Source organism: Falco punctatus (genome assembly GCF_963210335.1).
Source record: "Falco punctatus genome assembly, chromosome: 18".
NCBI lineage: Eukaryota > Metazoa > Chordata > Aves > Falconiformes > Falconidae > Falco > Falco punctatus.
In genome coordinates this window covers 3,511,232-3,529,246 of record NC_137598.1, presented here as the reverse complement: position 1 = coordinate 3,529,246, position 18,015 = coordinate 3,511,232, and the positions used below count along the sequence as shown (strand labels likewise).

General features: G+C 62.9%; 1 protein-coding gene across 3 annotated transcripts in view; it reads left to right on the top strand.

Moving 5' to 3' along the window:
- LRP1 (LDL receptor related protein 1) overlaps window positions 1-18,015 on the top strand; it is an 89,435-nt gene that overhangs the window by 50,876 nt on the left and 20,544 nt on the right. For all 3 annotated transcript variants that reach the window (XM_080369073.1, XM_080369072.1, XM_080369071.1), the window contains 29 exons: window positions 96-176; window positions 2,823-2,990; window positions 3,381-3,563; window positions 3,758-3,958; window positions 4,046-4,291; window positions 4,576-4,773; window positions 5,271-5,475; window positions 5,640-5,804; window positions 6,159-6,403; window positions 6,727-6,858; window positions 6,976-7,203; window positions 7,466-7,640; window positions 8,201-8,295; window positions 8,516-8,665; window positions 8,910-9,050; window positions 9,382-9,513; window positions 11,144-11,275; window positions 11,528-11,662; window positions 11,749-11,878; window positions 12,452-12,578; window positions 12,849-13,000; window positions 13,170-13,294; window positions 13,565-13,936; window positions 15,188-15,377; window positions 15,778-15,982; window positions 16,169-16,361; window positions 16,792-16,917; window positions 17,015-17,143; window positions 17,609-17,728. In XM_080369073.1, coding sequence (XP_080225199.1) covers window positions 96-176; window positions 2,823-2,990; window positions 3,381-3,563; window positions 3,758-3,958; window positions 4,046-4,291; window positions 4,576-4,773; window positions 5,271-5,475; window positions 5,640-5,804; window positions 6,159-6,403; window positions 6,727-6,858; window positions 6,976-7,203; window positions 7,466-7,640; window positions 8,201-8,295; window positions 8,516-8,665; window positions 8,910-9,050; window positions 9,382-9,513; window positions 11,144-11,275; window positions 11,528-11,662; window positions 11,749-11,878; window positions 12,452-12,578; window positions 12,849-13,000; window positions 13,170-13,294; window positions 13,565-13,936; window positions 15,188-15,377; window positions 15,778-15,982; window positions 16,169-16,361; window positions 16,792-16,917; window positions 17,015-17,143; window positions 17,609-17,728 — 4,881 coding nt within the window. The remainder of the gene's footprint in view (window positions 1-95; window positions 177-2,822; window positions 2,991-3,380; window positions 3,564-3,757; window positions 3,959-4,045; window positions 4,292-4,575; window positions 4,774-5,270; window positions 5,476-5,639; window positions 5,805-6,158; window positions 6,404-6,726; window positions 6,859-6,975; window positions 7,204-7,465; window positions 7,641-8,200; window positions 8,296-8,515; window positions 8,666-8,909; window positions 9,051-9,381; window positions 9,514-11,143; window positions 11,276-11,527; window positions 11,663-11,748; window positions 11,879-12,451; window positions 12,579-12,848; window positions 13,001-13,169; window positions 13,295-13,564; window positions 13,937-15,187; window positions 15,378-15,777; window positions 15,983-16,168; window positions 16,362-16,791; window positions 16,918-17,014; window positions 17,144-17,608; window positions 17,729-18,015) is intronic.

Here is an 18,015-nt window from a genome sequence, read left to right as displayed (position 1 = left end):
CACACCGTGGGGCAGGGGCACCAGTGGGGCCAGCCGTGAGGACTGGGGCGCAGGGTGTCTCCCCTACACTGATCGTGCCTCTGCCTCCTCCGCAGCCTACCCAACCTGCTTCCCCTTGACGCAGTTCACCTGCAACAACGGGCGCTGCATCAACATCAACTGGCGGTGTGACAACGGTAAGGACCACGGCCCCGCAGCTGCCAAGCGGGGTGCAGCCGGGGACAGCGAGATCAGATGCAGGGGTGCCAGCCTGGCAGGGGCCCCTGTTCCTGCAAGTGCCACTTCTCCACCTTGTGCTACACAGCAGAGCCCAGGCCCTGGAGAGGGGAGGCACTAGCTGAAGCTGCAAGCGCATCCTGCAACACCAAGACCCACATTTTTCTTGGCTGCCCTTGGGGGGAGCGTGTTGCGGGAGCAGCCTGGCAGGGATCATTTCAGCAGACCATGGCATTGTTTGCAAAGTGACCAAAGCTTTGCCCCAGGTCTTGAGACAGAGTGACCTGTGCTGCTGGTGGAGCCCAGCCAGGTCCCGTAGCCCCAGGAGAGGTCTCCCAGCGAGCTTACATCTGGCCTCCGATCTCTTTCCAGGGCCAGGCCTGGGAGAGAGAGTTTGCCCTGGGGCTGCTTTCCTTCCCCACAGGTTTATTTCAGTCTTCCCAGCAGCTCTGCATCGGTGGGTTTAATTAGTGGCTTCAGAGCAGGCGAGACTCTCAGAGCTGCAGAGTGCACGTGCTGGTGCAGGGGTTGGTGGGGGGCTGCGGGTGCAGGTCTGTCCCTGGGGTCATCCTGAGCAAATGGTCTTTTCCTCCCAGGGCAGCCCCATCTCTGAGCTGTCCTCACCGAGGGACGGTCTCTTTTCCCAGGGATCTACCAGCACTGGCAGCCAGGCGCTTGCAAAAGCCCCGGCCTTGGCGTGGGGCACCTCTGCGGAGCCGGGAGCCTCTCCAGGCAGGGCAGGGGCTGCAGCGAGGAGGGGCTCCCACCCGGCTGCCTCGGGCTCCCCCAGCACCCTCCGCTGCTTCTGGTCTTGCCTCCCAGGCCGCTCGGTGTGCCTGCGCAGCCTCTCTGTGTCCCTCTCCATGTCAGTGTTCACGTCCTGGCGTCAGCGTGTTTTTGTGCCACCCTCTGTGCGTGTGCCGTGTTGTGTTGTTTTGTTTGTCATTGTGCCCACTCTCCTGTCTGGTTGGTTCTGTGTTTCAGAAAAAGATTGTGGGGATGGCTCTGACGAAAAGAACTGTCCAAAGCCTACCGGTTAGTGCATAGATCAACATGCACCAGACCCCAAACCTGGCCCCACGCAACCCCCAAACCTGCCCCCTCCAGAGCTCTGCAAGCTCCGTGGGCTGCTTCCCCAGACACTGGCAATGCCCCCCATGCTCTGCAGCAATGCCACGCTCTCTGGCAATGCCCCCCGTGCACTCTGGCAATGCCCCCTGCGCCCCAGCAGCGGGAGGGATGTGCCAGGGAGCGAAGCAGCCGTCCCTCCTGGCTCACCGAGCGGAGTCGCTCGGGAAGTTGGTAGGAGCCCACAGAGATCAGGGTCTGCAGCTGCAGCAGCCGGGCTGCTGGTGAAGTTACGTGGCAGCCATCAGTGCCATCACCCCTGAGCCCATCAGTGCCATCATCCCTGTGCCCATCAGTGCCATCACCCCTGAGCCCATCAGTGCCATCACCCCTGAGCCCATCAGTGCCATCATCCCTGTGCCCTTCAGTGCCATCATCCCTGTGCCCTTCAGTGCCATCACCCCTGTGCCCATCAGTGCCATCACCCCTGTGCCCATCAGTGCCATCATCCCTGTGCCCTTCAGTGCCATCATCCCTGTGCCCATCAGTGCCATCACCCCTGTGCCCATCAGTGCCATCACCCCTGAGCCCATCAGTGCCATCACCCCTGTGCCCTTCAGTGCCATCATCCCTGAGCCCATCAGTGCCATCATCCCTGAGCCCATCAGTGCCATCACCCCTGTGCCCTTCAGTGCCATCACCCCTGTGCCCTTCAGTGCCATCACCCCTGTGCCCATCGGTGCCATCACCCCTGAGCCCATCGGTGCCATCACCCCTGAGCCCTTCAGTGCCATCACCCCTGAGCCCTTCAGTGCCATCACCCCTGTGCCCGTCATGAGCTCCCCTACGCAGGGGGAGACAGAGGCACCGGGAGGCAAAGGCCCCTTCCCAAGCTCAGGTGGGGCATCCACAGCAGAGCAGAGCCCTGTGGTGGTTCCAGCTGGTGCCCTGCGCCGGCAGGCGGAGGGGCTGCATTGCCAGTGTCCTGGTACCGTCAGACTGAAGCTCCCCCTGCCCATCAGTGGGCAATGGGGTTTCCTCCAGGCAATTGGTCACTTGACACCCCCCAATTGGCCGTACCAGCCCACCTCCCCAAGGATGCGCCCCATAAAGGAGTGCACCGCCCCCCCAACTCCGCTCCCGCTGCAGTGGAGCGGCCCCCTTGGCGCTGGGTGCCCTCCCAGCCTCCCCAGGTACATGGCTGATCTATGCAGTTTCTGTGTTTCATTTTCTTTGTGCGGCTGCTGGTGCTGTGGCTGCGCCTGGCAAGTGTGTTGGGGGGGCGAGAGGGGCAGGGGCTCTCCGTTCAGCCTGGCCGCTCTGGCGGGGGTCCTGCGGCCAGCACCGAGGGGCTGCCTGTCACCCCGTGTCCTGTCTGCCAGTGTGGTCCATCCAGTCCCCGTTGTTCCCCGCTTTCCCCAGCTGCCTCCTCTGGCGGGGGGTCTCTGCCTTCCTCCCTCCTGCCGTGCCGCTGCCAGCTCTCCCACCGGCCGGCTGGGCGCTCTCTGAGCCCCCTCCCGCTCCCCTTCCCTCCCCAGACAACGACTGTGGGGACAACAGTGACGAGGCGGGCTGCAGCCACTCCTGCTCCAGCAACCAGTTCAAGTGCAACAGCGGGCGCTGCATCCCGGTGCACTGGACGTGCGACGGGGACAATGACTGCGGGGACTACAGCGACGAGACTCACGCCAACTGCACCAACCAGGGTGAGCCCCAGGCTGCGGCGGGGCCAGGCTGCCCCTGTGCTGCTGCCCAGTGTCCTCCCCTGCCAGGACCCGGGTCCTGCCCCAGGAGGGAGGGAGGGGGTGGCAGATGGACCCTCCTGGGCATCAGCTCTGCTGCCATCCTGCCTGGAGACCTGAAAGCATCCCCAAGCAGAGCTCCCTCCACCACCACCACCACCTTTCCAGGCAGGGAATTGTGCAGCCCCCTCTGCGCACCCTGAGTCTCCAAATACCCCTCTCCTGCACCTCTGGGTGCCCCCAGCCCTTTCCCTGGCAGGCTGAGTCCCTAGTCCACCTCCCACCCCCTGAGCCCCCCCAGTTCCCAGCTCCTCAGGGCAAAGGCAGTGAGTGGGTGCTTGTGCCCCCCCCCAGCCACGCGCCCACCCGGGGGCTGCCACACGGATGAGTTCCAGTGCCGGCTGGATGGACTCTGCATCCCCATGCGCTGGCGCTGCGACGGCGACACGGACTGCATGGACTCCAGTGACGAGAAAAACTGCGAGGGCGTCACCCATGTCTGTGACCCCAACGTCAAGTTTGGCTGCAAGGACTCAGGTGAGAGCGGGGGAGTGGGGAACTGCTCCCCCTGCCCCCTCTGACCTGGAGAAGGGGCTGGGACCCACCTCGGCTCGGTGGGGATGGGGACAGCGTTGGAGGTACACCAGCTCTGGGGCAGTCAGGACCCCAAGCGCCTGAAATAACATCTCCTGTGTGTCTAATCTGCCCCCTCCTCACTCCCCCCTCGGCAGCCCGCTGCATCAGCAAGGCCTGGGTCTGCGACGGCGACAGTGACTGCGAGGACAACTCGGATGAGGAGAACTGCGAGTCCCTGGTGTGCAAACCTCCCTCCCACACCTGCGCCAACAACACCTCCATCTGCCTCCCCCCCGAGAAGCTCTGTGACGGCTCTGATGACTGCGGGGACGGCTCTGATGAGGGCGAGCTCTGCGGTGAGTGCGGAGCTGGGTGCCAGGACGGCGGGTCTCCCCCGGCCGGCAGCGGGACGAGGACCTGACGAGCGCATCCTCTCTCCACAGACCAGTGCTCCCTGAACAACGGCGGCTGCAGCCATAACTGCACCGTGGCCCCTGGCGAGGGCATTATCTGCTCCTGTCCCCTGGGGATGGAGCTGGGCTCCGACAACAAGACGTGCCAGATCCAAAGCTACTGTGCCAAGCACCTCAAGTGCAGCCAGAAGTGCGAGCAGGACAAGTACAACGTCAAGTGCTCCTGCTACGAGGGCTGGATGCTGGAGCCCGACGGCGAGAGCTGCCGCAGCCTGGGTATGTGCGGGTGGGCTGCAGGGGCTGGCAGCATCACCCCGGCTGCCTGTGATGTGGGTTGTCCTCCCCCCACTCTCAAAGGTGGCAGCGGCAGAGCTGATGACTGTGCCAGGTCCTGGGGGGGTCTGCCTGCTGGTGGACCCCTCGCTGTCCCCACCTGGCACAAGCAGCCTTTTACGGTGCAGCGGTGTGGGTGGTCCCATAGCTGCTGACCCCAGGAGCCGGTGGCACTGACCCCCTGCCTTGCCCGTGCCCGCCTTCTGACCCTGCCCTGCTTTCCCCAGACCCCTTCAAGCCATTCATCATATTCTCCAACCGCCACGAGATCCGCCGCATTGACCTGCACCGGGGTGACTACAGCGTCCTGGTCCCCGGGCTGCGCAACACCATCGCCTTGGACTTCCACCTCAACCAGAGCTCACTGTACTGGACCGATGTGGTGGAGGACAAAATCTACAGGGGAAAGCTGCTTGAGAATGGGGGTGCGTAGCCCCAGGGCTGTGGTGCAAGCTGGCGGGGGCCAGACGGGTGGGGAAGCAGGGTTGTGGTTCGGGGATAGACGCCGGCAATGATGCCTTGGCGATGCCAAGCGACGGTGCAGCTGCCGGAGTCCACAGCCCCTGTAGCGATCTCATTCTGCTCTCCGAAGTCGCTCATTATGAAGGAGTTAATTAGCATTCCCCGCACTCTCCTAATGGCAATTGCAGCCCAGCAGCTGGGAGCACAAAGCCGGGCCCCCTCCCCATCGGTGCTGCAGAGCCACGGGAGGGGACCCCCACAGCGAGAGCCTGGCGCTGGGTGCTGGGACCAACGGACATGGGATCCCTTTGGGATTCAGGCTTCGTTTGGGGAAGAAGTGTCCCCCCGCCATTGACTCCAGTCACGCTGGGTGGGAGCTGTTCAGGACTGGGACGCAATGGTGGCAGGTGGGCCAGGGAAGGACCACCAGCCTGAGCCCTCCTGGTGCTGTGACCCACAGCTCTGACCAGTTTCGAGGTGGTGATACAGTACGGGCTGGCCACCCCCGAGGGGCTGGCCGTGGACTGGATCGCTGGCAACATCTACTGGGTGGAGAGCAACCTGGACCAGATCGAGGTGGCCAAGCTGGACGGCACCATGCGAACCACGCTGCTGGCTGGGGACATCGAGCATCCCCGTGCCATTGCCCTGGACCCCCGCTACGGGTAAGGCAGGAGGGTACATGGGTCACCAGGTCACGGTGGCACCCTCGGGATCTTGCAGGGGGACCAGGCAACGAACTCCTGTCTGGGCAGACACCACGCCGCTGATTCAGGAGGCAAAGCCTGCTGTCCCCATGCTGACCGTCCCCACTTGCTGTCCCTCACAGGATCCTCTTCTGGACGGACTGGGATGCCAGCCTGCCCCGCATCGAGGCCGCCTCCATGAGCGGCGCAGGCCGGCGCACCATCCACAAAGAGACGGGCTCGGGGGGCTGGCCCAACGGGCTCACCGTCGACTACCTGGAGAAGCGCATCCTCTGGATTGATGCCAGGTAGGACCAGGACACCCATCATCTCTGCCCCGTGTTTCCCTGGACCCCTGCCCTCCCCATCCCCCCCAGGTCTGGCTCCTTCCCCCGGCTCCTGGGCGGTTTTGCCGTTTGACTGCTGGGCTGGGCGCAGAGCCTTGCTCTGTGGAGGCTGTTTGCACCTGCAACATGTTCCAGCCTTCGCGCTGTGTTTACTGCTCTGTGGGCGCTGTCATCCCTGGTGTAAATCAGCAGCCGCCCCTCCGCAGCATTAAGCAGAGCAGAGGTGCTGGCTGCTTACACCCTGTGGGTTAAAGACCCCTGGTACCCCTGGCCCAGCCCTGAGCCGCTCTCACCCCTCGTCCCTGCTGCGCGCAGGTCGGACGCCATCTACTCAGCCCTGTACGATGGGACGGGACACATCGAGGTGCTGCGGGGACACGAGTACCTGTCACATCCCTTCGCTGTCACCCTGTATGGGGGCGAGGTCTACTGGACCGACTGGCGCACCAACACGCTGGCCAAGGCCAACAAGTGGACAGGGCACAATGTGACAGTGGTGCAGAGGACCAACACGCAGCCGTTTGACCTGCAGGTGTATCACCCGTCCCGGCAGCCCCTGGGTGAGGCCTGGGGAAGCGAAGTTGGTGGGATGAGACGGGGGGAGCACAGTGGGGAGATGGTGCCGGCACTTAGTGCGTACCTACACCCACTTGGAGCATCATGTGGGAGCTGCTCCCACCGCCGTGGCTGCCCCTTCCCACCCTCTGCTGAGCCAGAGGCTCCACGGTGGCCCTGGCCACCCAGCAAAGAGGTGTCCTGGGGTGACGAGGCTGATGGGTCGGAGCTCCTCAAGGGGCGGGCAAGGTCTGGGAGGTCCGCAGCTCTCTGGGGCTTCTGGTGTCCCCTGCAACAGGGGCGTTGCTGAGTCTTGTCACTTTTGCAGCTCCTAATCCCTGTGAAGCCAATGGGGGCAAAGGGCCATGTTCCCACCTCTGCCTCATCAACTACAACCGCACGTTGTCCTGTGCCTGCCCCCACCTCATGAAGCTGGACAAGGACAACACGACCTGCTATGGTAGGGGTCTGCCCAGGTCATCCCACCCTGGGGTGGGGAGGATGCGCGGGTGCTTCAGAGCCGGCTCTGCAGACCAGGCAGAGGTCCCACAGCTGCCCCTCTTGTCTTTCTCCCCAGAGTTTAAGAAGTTCCTGCTGTACGCGCGGCAGATGGAGATCCGGGGCGTGGACATTGACAACCCCTACTACAACTACATCATCTCCTTCACGGTGCCCGACATTGACAACGTCACGGTGGTGGACTATGATGCCCTGGAGCAGCGCATTTACTGGTCTGATGTGCGCACCCAGACCATCAAGAGAGCCTTCATCAATGGCACTGGGGTGGAGACCGTCGTCTCTGCAGGTGGGTGTGGAGGAGCATCGCCCCACACGGCTGTTCCCATCAGGTCCCGGAGTGGGTCAAGAGCGGTTCCAAAGAACGTTTATCAGTATGGTGATAAACACTTTATATATAAAAATAAATGTGTATATATATATATATAAAAATATATAAAATATATATATAAAATATATATATAACTAGAGGCTTTCCTTCCTCTTCCTCTGAGCATCATCCCAGCCCCATTCTCTCAACTAACGAGTCTCCCTTCTCCGTTCCCTTCCAGACCTGCCCAACGCTCACGGCCTCTCTGTGGATTGGGTTTCCAGAAACCTCTTCTGGACCAGCTACGACGCCAACAAGAAGCAGATCAACGTGGCGCGGCTGGACGGCTCCTTCAAGAACGCCGTGATCCAAGGGCTGGACAAGCCTCACTGCCTGGTGGTTCACCCCCTCCACGGGTAAGTCTGTGGCGGCAGGCGGTGCCAGCGGGGCCGGGGTCAGGCCAGGAGCGTCGAGGGAGGAGAAGGTGCACGTGCAGGCACGCGTGCCTGCGTGCGTGATGGTGATGGAGCACGTGCGCGGTGGAGGAGAGAACAGGTTGCTCTCCCAATGTGTCAGCGCGCGTAGGAGGTGTGTGAGAGGCGATGGGGCCTCAGCTCGGGAGGTGTGTGTGTCTGCTGGCGCGTGCAGAGCAGCAAGCTGTGTTTCCGCACGCGCACGCGTGCACGTGAAGGAGAGCAGGCTGCAGACGAGTGTACAGCTCTGAGCGCGGGCCAGCCCCGGTGTGCACAGGGCTTTGCTGGGCAGGGCTGCACGAGTGCTTGCAAACACCAGACCCCCTCGCGGGTGCCAGCAGTGGGGGCGAGGAGGCCGGCGGGCTGCCTGGGCAGTGCAGCAAGAGGGGCCAGCATGGGGCTGGGGGGGCTGGCGGAGCCCAGGGGGGCTGGGGGGGCAGCCTGCGGGCCACCTCCGTGGGGCCATTAGAGCCACCGTGCTCAGCGTCCCCTTACTGGTGCAGGAAGCTGTACTGGACAGATGGGGACAACATCAGTGTGGCCAACATGGACGGCAGCAACCGCACTCTCCTCTTCACCGGCCAGAAAGGGCCTGTTGGTACGGACACCCCCCCCGCGCCCCCAGTACCACCCGGCCTTGCTGGCCCTCAGAGCCTCAGGCCCCTCTGACAGCCCTGCCTCCCTGGGGGGCTGGTGGGTGGCTTGTGCTGGGTCACCCTGACCTCGTGTGCCCGTCACCCCGTCTGCCGGTCCCATCCCACCTCCCAGGCGGTGACGGTTCCCCGCGTGCTCCTCAGTGACGGTCCCTTGCTTTCCAGGCTTGGCCATCGACTACCCAGAGAGCAAGCTGTACTGGATCAGCTCCGGCAACGGCACCATCAACAGATGCAACCTGGACGGCAGCAACCTGGAGGTGATCGAGTCCGTGAAGGGTCAGCTGAGCAAGGCGACCGCCCTGGCCATCATGGGTGAGAGCTGGCAGGGTGATGGGGGCTTCGTGAAGCCCTTTCCCTTTCTCCCGGCCCTGCCCAAACACAGACTGCTCCTTGCCACCCCCAGCAGCTGTGGAGGGGGTGCTTCTCCACCAAAGGCTGAGCTCAGACTCCTTTTTCCAGGCCATCGCGTGTAAATCTGTGCGGAGCCACCGCTCTTTGCTGCTGGGGCGGGAGGGGAGGGGGAAAGCTGCTGCATGTTCCTGCCTTCTCCTCCCAGGCAACAAGCTGTGGTGGGCTGACCAGGCCTCCGAGAGGATGGGCACCTGCAACAAGGAGGACGGGTCGGAGGTGACAGTGCTACGCAACAGCACCACGCTGGTGATGCACATGAAGGTGTACGACGAGAGCATCCAGCAAGGTGAGCGCGTGGCCCGGGGCCACAGACCCTGCAGGGCCAAACGGTGGCTCTGCCACAGTGCCAGTGGGGCCAGCGGCTGGCCCATGGTGGCCGTTTGGCCGGCTGACCCCATCCTTTCTTGCTGGCCCAAGCCTGGCCCTCGCCCTCACACCAGGCTCCTGCCAGCTGGTGCAGAGCGTGGCATCTTGTGTGGCTGCCCTGAGCGGCGCTGGCCCCGCTGCCGCCGCCTCTCCCCCGGCAGCCGCATCCCCAGTGGCTCTGCCCTGGCCCCCAGCTGCCCCACGGCTCTGCCCTGGCCCCGGCTGCCCCTCACTCCCTCTTCTCTCTGCAGCAACCGGGACCAACCCCTGCAGCCTGAACAACGGCGACTGCTCACAGCTCTGTCTCCCCACCTCCGAGACCTCCCGGTCCTGCATGTGCACCGCGGGCTACAGCCTGAAGAGCGGGCAGCAGTCCTGCGAAGGTGAGTGTGCCTGTCCCGGTCCCCTCACCCCTGTTACCCCTCAGCCTTCCCCAGCCGTGTGTGCTGCATACTGCAGCTCTGCCTGCATTGCGTGGTGCTGCGCGGCTGAGCAAGGCGTGCGTGCCGGCATGGTGCTGGTAGCTGCTCGCTCTGGCTGCGTGCAGGCTCCTCCCGACTGCCCTGCACCCAGCAGTGCTGCGGGGGGATGCTGAGGGTCAGAGGGATGCTGGGGGGCTCAGAAGACGCTGTGAGCTTGGGCCGCAGCGAGACCCTCACATGGGCTGTCCCTGTGAGGGGCTGGCAGCAATGAGTGCGGGGGCAACGCGCGGGCACCGAGCCCTGGGTTTAGCGGGAGGAGGTGAACAGGACTGCACGGTGGGAGCCCTCAAAGAAGAGGTGAAACCCTTGGTGTCGGCAGGAGAACTGGGTCGCTGACACCGCAATCACCGGGAACGGGGCTGGGCAGCATTTGCCCTGCAGATCCCTAGTCCTGGTTTGCCACCATCTCCCTTGGGAGGGAAGAGCCCCCCCCCCCCCCCCCTCCCCGGCTCCCCGGTCACTGCCAGGTCCTCTGAAAGGCTGTTTGTGTGCAAAATGTTCTTGGTGTTTTGGGAGGGGGCTGGCAGAGCTGCTGCACCATCTGGGTCAGGGCAGGGACTGAATAACAAGCGCTGCCCTGACCCAGATGCAGCGCAGAGGCTTTGCCAGCGCTCGGGAGCGGAGGTGGCTCTGGAAAGGGGCCTTGCTCGTGCCTCCCCTGCGCTGCTGTGGGTCAGGGCCCCCTGAGCAGGTCAGATGTTGGATGTGGGGCTCGCAGCCTCCAGGGAGGTCTGGGCAGGGCCAGCCGGAGCGCAGCCCCTCCGCAGAGCAGAGCCGGGAAGGGCTTTGTGGCTGTTGGTGGGTTCCTGCCCCAGCCATCAAAAACATCATCCCTGACTATGTCCGTGCTGGGTTTGGAGCGGGTTCTTCCCTGCCCTCTTTCCACGAGGTTCGCCATTCCTTCCCCTAGCCGGTGTGGCAGTGAAAGCCATCCCGTCCCGCTCACCGAGAAGTTTGCTCCTTATGTTCAGCCCAGTTAGTCCTGCCTCGCATGGGGACCCAAGTGAAGCAGGGGCATCCCTCCCTCCGTGAGAAACCACGGTGCTGCGTAGCCTTTGCAGCGTACCAGGCACGTGCTGCCCACGCAAGCATGTCACCCCCTGGCCACAAGCACCGTGGGCAATATCAGGCACTCGGTGTCCGGCAGGACTGCCTCCCCTGCCACCTCCCCAGCTGCCGGCGGAGCTGCCGCTTGCGCTGCCAGCCCACGTCTCACATGCGTCAGCCTCGGGGTGGGCGTAGGAGCTGCCTGTGCAGAGATGCTTCAGGCAGCCGCAGAGCCTGCCGGCAGGTCCAGCCAGCTCAGTTCAGCCCTGCCCTGCCTGCTCCTCTGCTGTCCTGGACCATCTGTCTAGGCCAGAGACTTGTGGTGCTGCTGTCACAGCAGGGTCGAGCCCTCCCACCAGCCCCGCCAGGCTTGTACTCCTCCACGGAGCTGCTGTTGCAGTTTTCCGTGAGTTGTGGTTCTCTGTTGAAGGGACAGTGTGTGGTTTGTGTGACGCATCTGACTGCCCCCGCATCTGTGTCGCAGGTGTCGGCTCCTTCCTCCTGTATTCGGTCCATGAGGGGATCCGTGGCATTCCCCTGGACCCCAACGACAAGTCAGATGCTCTCGTGCCCGTATCGGGGACCTCCCTGGCCGTGGGGATCGACTTCCATGCAGGTGATGTGGGGGCTGGGAGCAGGACAGCAGGGCCAGAATGGTCACAGAGGGGGAATGCGAGGGGGACCATCACTGGACCCTCCTCTGGCACTGCTCTGCTGTAGAGCATCTCCCCTTGGCAGCTCCGGGCGAGGGAGGGTTTCGGGTCCCCACGCCAGGGCCCTGGGGGGCGGCTCAGCCCGGGTCTGTGCCACCCTTGGGGTGACTTGGAGGTGGTCGCTGACACCTGCTCTCCTGCCTGGCCCCTCTCAGAGAACGACACGATTTACTGGGTGGACATGGGTCTGAGCACCATTAGCCGAGCCAAGCGGGACCAGACGTGGCGGGAGGATGTGGTCACCAATGGCATTGGCCGTGTGGAGGGCATCGCCGTGGACTGGATTGCTGGTGAGACGGGGCTCCGGAGCAGGGAGGAGCGGGTGGGTAGCAGGAGAGCGGGGCTCGGGTGGGTGTTCACCATCCCCTCTCTGAAGGAAACATCTACTGGACGGACCAAGGTTTTGACGTCATCGAGGTGGCCAGGCTGAACGGGTCCTTCCGCTACGTGGTCATCTCGCAGGGGCTGGACAAGCCACGGGCCATCACGGTCCATCCGGAGAAGGGGTGAGACACCGCACAAAGCTGCCCAGGGACGGGGTGGGCACACAGCAGAGACCCCTGGCACCCTCCCAGCAGAACCGTGCAGTTTGCACGCAGTGGAGAAGAACTTGTAGGTCTCCTGGCACACCAAGGGACCAGCCCCTGGTGTCCAAAGCAGTTGGGTTTAACACGGTTTCACTGATGGGCTGAGCTTCCTGGGAGCTCCCTGTGACTTTGTGAGTGCCAGCACCTCAGGACATCCAACTGGAGTGCGCCCAGACCGGCTCCAGCTTTGGATGGAGCCACAGGGAGAGAAGAGTGGTTTGGGTCCAGGAGGGATGGACACCTTATGTCCCTGGCACACAGGCTGGTCTCGGGGCTGCATCCATCTGCAGCGGAGCACCCCTTTCCCCAGCTGCAGCACGGTCTGCAAGCACGCAGCGGCCAGGAGGCTGGCAGGTCACCGGGGGACTGGACTGGGGCCCCAGTGTAAAGGGATGAGGGAGCGAGGGTTTTTTTCTCTGCTCCGATGGCCAAAATGCCCAAGGATGCTGCTTCTGGCCAGCCCCGTGGTCACGTCCCCGCTGTCCCCTGCAGGTACCTGTTCTGGACGGAGTGGGGGCAGTACCCCCGCATCGAACGGTCGCGCCTGGACGGCACCGAGCGGATGGTGCTGGTGAACGTCAGCATCAGTTGGCCCAATGGGATCTCCGTCGACTACGAGGTACAGCCACCAGCTGGGGGATGGTGCCGCGCTGGGGCCTGGCAGGGAACGTGCCGGTCCCAAGGGTCCCTGCAGCCGTGACCCTCCCGGTGGGGCTGCCAGGGACACGGCTCGCTCCCCAGAGCCCCCCTCTGTGCAGGGAGGGTTGTCCAGGGTGGTCATCCTGTGCTGGGACCTTCTGCCGGACATGGTGGGAGGTGCAGAGGGTGCCTTGGTGCCAGCCCGGCGCGTTGCTCCCTGGCTGACTGGGATGCTTTCTCATCCCCTCAGGATGGGAAGCTTTACTGGTGCGATGCCCGGACAGACAAGATTGAACGGATCGACCTGGAGACGGGTGAAAACCGAGAGGTTGTCCTGTCCAGCAACAACATGGACATGTTCTCAGTGTCAGTCTTCGAGGAGTACATTTACTGGAGTGACAGGTACAGTGCCCGAGGGGTCCGGCGCTGCTGGGGTGCCCCGGACATCGGTGGTGTGGGAGGGTGGGGGGAGCTGGTGGGTGCTGTGGGGAAGGTGGCGGAGGTGGGTCCTGCCGCAGGGTGCTGCTGGGGTGGGCCCCCCGTCAGTTCCTGAGTGTCTGTCCTTTCTTAGGACTCACGCGAATGGCTCCATCAAAAGAGGCAACAAGGACAACGCCACCGAGTCGGTGTCCCTGCGGACGGGGATCGGCGTGCAGCTCAAGGACATCAAAGTCTTCAACCGGGCCAGGCAGAAGGGTGCGTGCAGGAGCGGGGTGTCAGCCCCTCGCGCCGTGCTGCCGAGCACCCACAGCCACCCGCGCTGGGCTCCCGCAGCAGGCAGGGGCAGGAGGGGGATGGAAACAACTGGGCCACTGTGTCCTCGTCAAAGAACCGTGCCGTGCCCTGGGCTGAGCCCGTTTCTTTTCCAGCTTCCTCTGGGAGTGGGGAGGGGTGAAAAGCAGCCGAGCGGCAGCATCCTTCCGCACAGAGCCCAGTCCCTCCAGCAATCCCCCCTTTCCTCCTCAGGCACCAACATCTGCGCCCAGAGCAACGGGGGCTGCCAGCAGCTCTGCCTGTTCCGGGGCAACGGGCAGAGGACGTGCGCCTGCGCCCACGGCATGCTGTCTGAGGACGGGGTGAGCTGCCGGGACTACGATGGCTACCTGCTGTATTCAGAGCGCACCATCCTCAAGAGCATCCACCTGTCCGACGAGAACAACCTCAATGCACCCATCAAGCCCTTCGAGGATGCGGAGCACATGAAGAATGTCATTGCCCTGGCCTTTGACTACCGCTACGGCTCCAAGGGCAGCAACCGCATATTCTACAGCGACATCCACTTTGGCAACATCCAGCAGATCAATGACGACGGCACGGGGCGCAAGACCATTGTGGAGAGTGAGTGTCGCAGGGTTTCCCCCCCTGTGCTTCTGCCCTCAGACCCCTCTTCTCTGTTCTCCACCACCACCTCTCCCTGACCGCCCTCCTTCCTCACCCAAGGGCTTTTATTACTTTTCTCGATCAACATTTTTGGGTGTTTTTGAGAGGCGTTTTGAGTGGCAGCTGTGAAGGGTTCAGCTGTGAGCTTTCTGTTGGAGCCTCTGCAAGAGGCAGCAGCCTGTGGTAGAGGACGCAAGTGTCAGGAGCGGGCTGCAGAGCTCGTCCTGGCAAGGAGAGCGTATCACGAGGCTCGGGCGTGCACATGGGTATGCATTGCTCTAGAAACAAGGCACTGCAGCAAACTTGGGATCTGCTCTCTGTTTGCATTTGACTTCCAAGACAGACCCGTTGAGCCTGAGCAAACCTTGCTGCTCCGCGCCCCGTCTGCACCTCCAGCCCTCGGTTTGCACTCGTCGGGTTTATTGGCTCCTGCAGCAGCTGAGAAGTCTGTTGCTCTGCGTCACTGGGGAGCACCTCCAGCAAGGGTTATAGATGTGCTCGCTAATGAGTGTATTTACATTTGGCACTTGGGGTAGCTGTTATCACTGAGATCAGGACAGCAGGGCCCATCTCTCATAGCCGGTTCATTAAACCTTTTGCTGATCGTTAACGAGGGAGGAAGGACGGGTGTACAGTTTGAGTTCCTGGCCTGGGAGCTGGAGGGAAGGTCTCCTGGTCAGCCACAAGTCTTCATCTTGTCACTTTGTGCCTCTGGGCTTCAGCTCTCCCCTGGCAGAGGGAGACCCTTCCCCTCCCAGCGCCGCTGCCGTGGGGGTGGGGGACCCAGAGCGAGGTCCAGCCAGCACAGGGGAGGTGATGAGCATGAGCTTGAAAGCCAAGTTCCAGTCCTTGTTTCATCATAGGTGAACATCACTCAGCCTTACTGCAGGGAAGTGTCATTACCTGGTGGGTGGCAGAGGTCTGCCCAGGAGGTCCCTAAAGCCTCCTGGGGTCTCAGCTCACCTGTCAGCCCCAGCATCAGCTGGGCTCTGCTGAGCCCCCTTAGGTGCTGCTGCGTTGGCGCAGTGTTGGCAAGTGGCTGGGGCCTCTGAGGGATTTTTTGGGGGGTGTAATTAAAAACAATAACTTCAGGCTGCCCAAGAAGCTGTGTCCAAGTGTCACGGTCTGCGCAGGGCGTGCGGAGTGAGCCGGGCAGCCTTGCAGGAGCACAGGCTGGATGTGACCCTTGTCTGTCCTCCACTCCTGCAGACGTGGGCTCGGTGGAGGGGCTGGCGTACCACCGAGGCTGGGACACGCTGTACTGGACAAGCTACACCACCTCCACCATCACCCGCCACACCGTGGACCAGAGCCGCCTGGGGGCTTTCGAGAGGGAGACCGTGATCACCATGTCGGGGGATGATCACCCCCGGGCCTTCGTGCTGGACGAGTGCCAGAAGTGAGTGGCCATCGCTGGTCCAGCCAGCCCGCCTGGGGGTCCCCATGGTTCCAGGGCCAGCATCCAGGCAGACACCTCTCCACTGGGGAGGAAGCACTGGTTCCCAGCACAGAGTACTGGACCCCAGGGAGGAAAGGCGCAGTGCCCTCCCTCCCCACACATCCTTCAGTATCCCAAAGCAAAGACAGAAACCCTGTCCCCTTCTCTGGCTGGCTGGTGTCACGGGGTACCGTGTTTCCCAGCTGGCTGCAGTGGCCTCATTCATCCCCCTCCCACCCCTTTTTATACTGGGACAATGTCCCATCCCATCCCAAAGTCCCCGGAAGCCCCACAGCAACAGAAGGGTGGGCTGAGCAGAGAGCTGGGGCTGCAAAAGCATCGCATGTCTCTCCCCTTCCAGCCTGATGTTCTGGACCAACTGGAATGAGCAGCACCCCAGCATCATGCGTGCCACCCTCTCTGGTGCCAATGTCCTCATCATCATTGACCAGGACATACGGACACCCAATGGGCTGGCCATTGACCACAAGGCTGAGAAGATCTACTTCTCTGATGCCACGCTGGACAAAATCGAACGCTGTGAATACGATGGCTCCCACCGCCACGTGAGTCGAGACCTGGCTCCAGCAGCGGGGGTGGGGAGCGGCGAGTGTCGAAATGAGGGGGTGGCGCGTTGTCAGAGGAAAGCAGAGCTGTTCTGGGGCGTGGGGGGGGTGAGCATTTGGGGTGGTGCTGGGGCTGCGTCCCACAGCCAGGTTCTCCCATGCTTGCGGTTTGCCAATGTCCGGCAGGTGATCCTGAAATCGGAGCCCGTGCACCCCTTTGGCCTGGCTGTCTACGGCGATTACATCTTCTGGACGGACTGGGTACGCAGGGCTGTGCAACGAGCCAACAAGTACGTGGGCACCGACATGAAGCTGCTGCGTGTTGACATCCCCCAGCAGCCCATGGGCATCATTGCCGTGGCCAACGACACCGACAGCTGTAAGGATGCTCCCCATCACCCGCAGCCTCAGCACCACAGGCCCCTGCTCCCCTGCCTCTGCCAGACCCCTGCCCCCCGTCTCGGGCAGCTCAGCCCCCTGCCCAACAGCGCTGATCTTCCACCCTGGCCGCAGGCCAGGGGAAGGGGGAACCCACCCCACCATCCTTCCTGGCTGTCGTTGCCCCTTAGGGACCCTTGCGCCAAGGCCTGTCCCCAGACCCTGTGCAGGCTGGAGAGAGAGGGTATGCCCCATTTACGCTCTTCCCAGGGCATCTCCTTGGAGACTGGATGCTCCCAACCCCAGGCATCCCCCTCGCCCCATCTGGAGCCCCTGGGGGGAACCCCTGCTTTTCCTCTCCCCAGCAGGGGGGTCAAGGGGAAGGCACGGCTGAGGCTGTTCCCAGCGTGACTGCTCTCCATCTCTCCTAGGCGAGCTGTCCCCGTGCAGGGTGAACAACGGCGGCTGTCAGGATCTCTGCCTGCTCACGCCCAAAGGACACGTCAACTGCTCCTGCCGTGGCGAGCGCGTCTTGCAGGAGGATTTCACCTGCAAAGGTGGAGGGGAGGTGGAAGCGGGAGCTGATGGGGATGGGAAGGGGAGGAGAGGCCGGTCTCAGCCTGGCAGAGCTGACGTTCCCCGTGCCCTCCCCAGCCCTGAATTCCACCTGCAACGTGCACGACGAGTTTGAGTGTGGGAATGGCGACTGCATTGACTTCAGTCGGACCTGCGATGGCGTGGTCCACTGCAAGGACAAGTCGGATGAGAAGCAGTCCTACTGCAGTAAGGTTCCTCCTCTTGCTGCTTTGCTCAAACACGCACGCGCACCCCCCAGCACACACAGGCACCCTGCTCGAGCCGTCTGCTCTGTTCGGCAAAGGCAGCCGCGACTCCTGGGTGTCTTCTTGTGTCCCTTGGGTGTTCGCAGGCAGGCTTTAAGGACTCCCCACCTTTTCCAGTTTTGGGGGGCAGGCTGGAGAGTGGGACACCTTGAGCTGATGCAGTGAGGGCTGCAGCACCCTCCCTCTAACAGCAACCCTCGCTCCTCTGCTGCGAGGGGTCTCTGCTGGGCAAAGACCAAGCTTAACCCTGCGATGCTGCCAGCACAGCACGAGGGAGCCTCCTTCCTCGCCCTGCCTCTGTAGTTTCTTCCCTTGCTGAAGGGTCCCTGAGGAGCTGAGACACACGGGGGTGCCAGCCCTCCCCTCGCGCTCACCTCTTCCTCCTCCTCCTCCTCCTCCCTCGCAGGCAGCCGCAAGTGCAAGAAGGGTTACCTGCACTGCATGAACGGGCGCTGCATCGCCAGCCGCTACTGGTGCAATGGCGTGGATGACTGCGGGGACAATTCAGACGAAGTGCCGTGTAACAGTAAGCAGGCTGTCTGGCTCCCAGCCAGCCCTTGCCAGGGCTCCGTCAGCTGTCTGGGACAGGGACAGAGGCTTCAGGAAGGAGTTACCTTCAGCTTGACAGGATCAGAGCAGAGCTGGGGCTTAACAGGGAGTCAAGGTCTAAATCCTACTTGTGCTGCTTACGCCACAGACTGCTTTGTAAAGCACGCTCCCTGACAGCTGGGAAGGACTCCCGAGCAGAGCCGTGCAGCACCCAGGGCCTCCCGAGAGCCGTGGTTTGGCACCCAGGAGCAACGCAAGGCGATA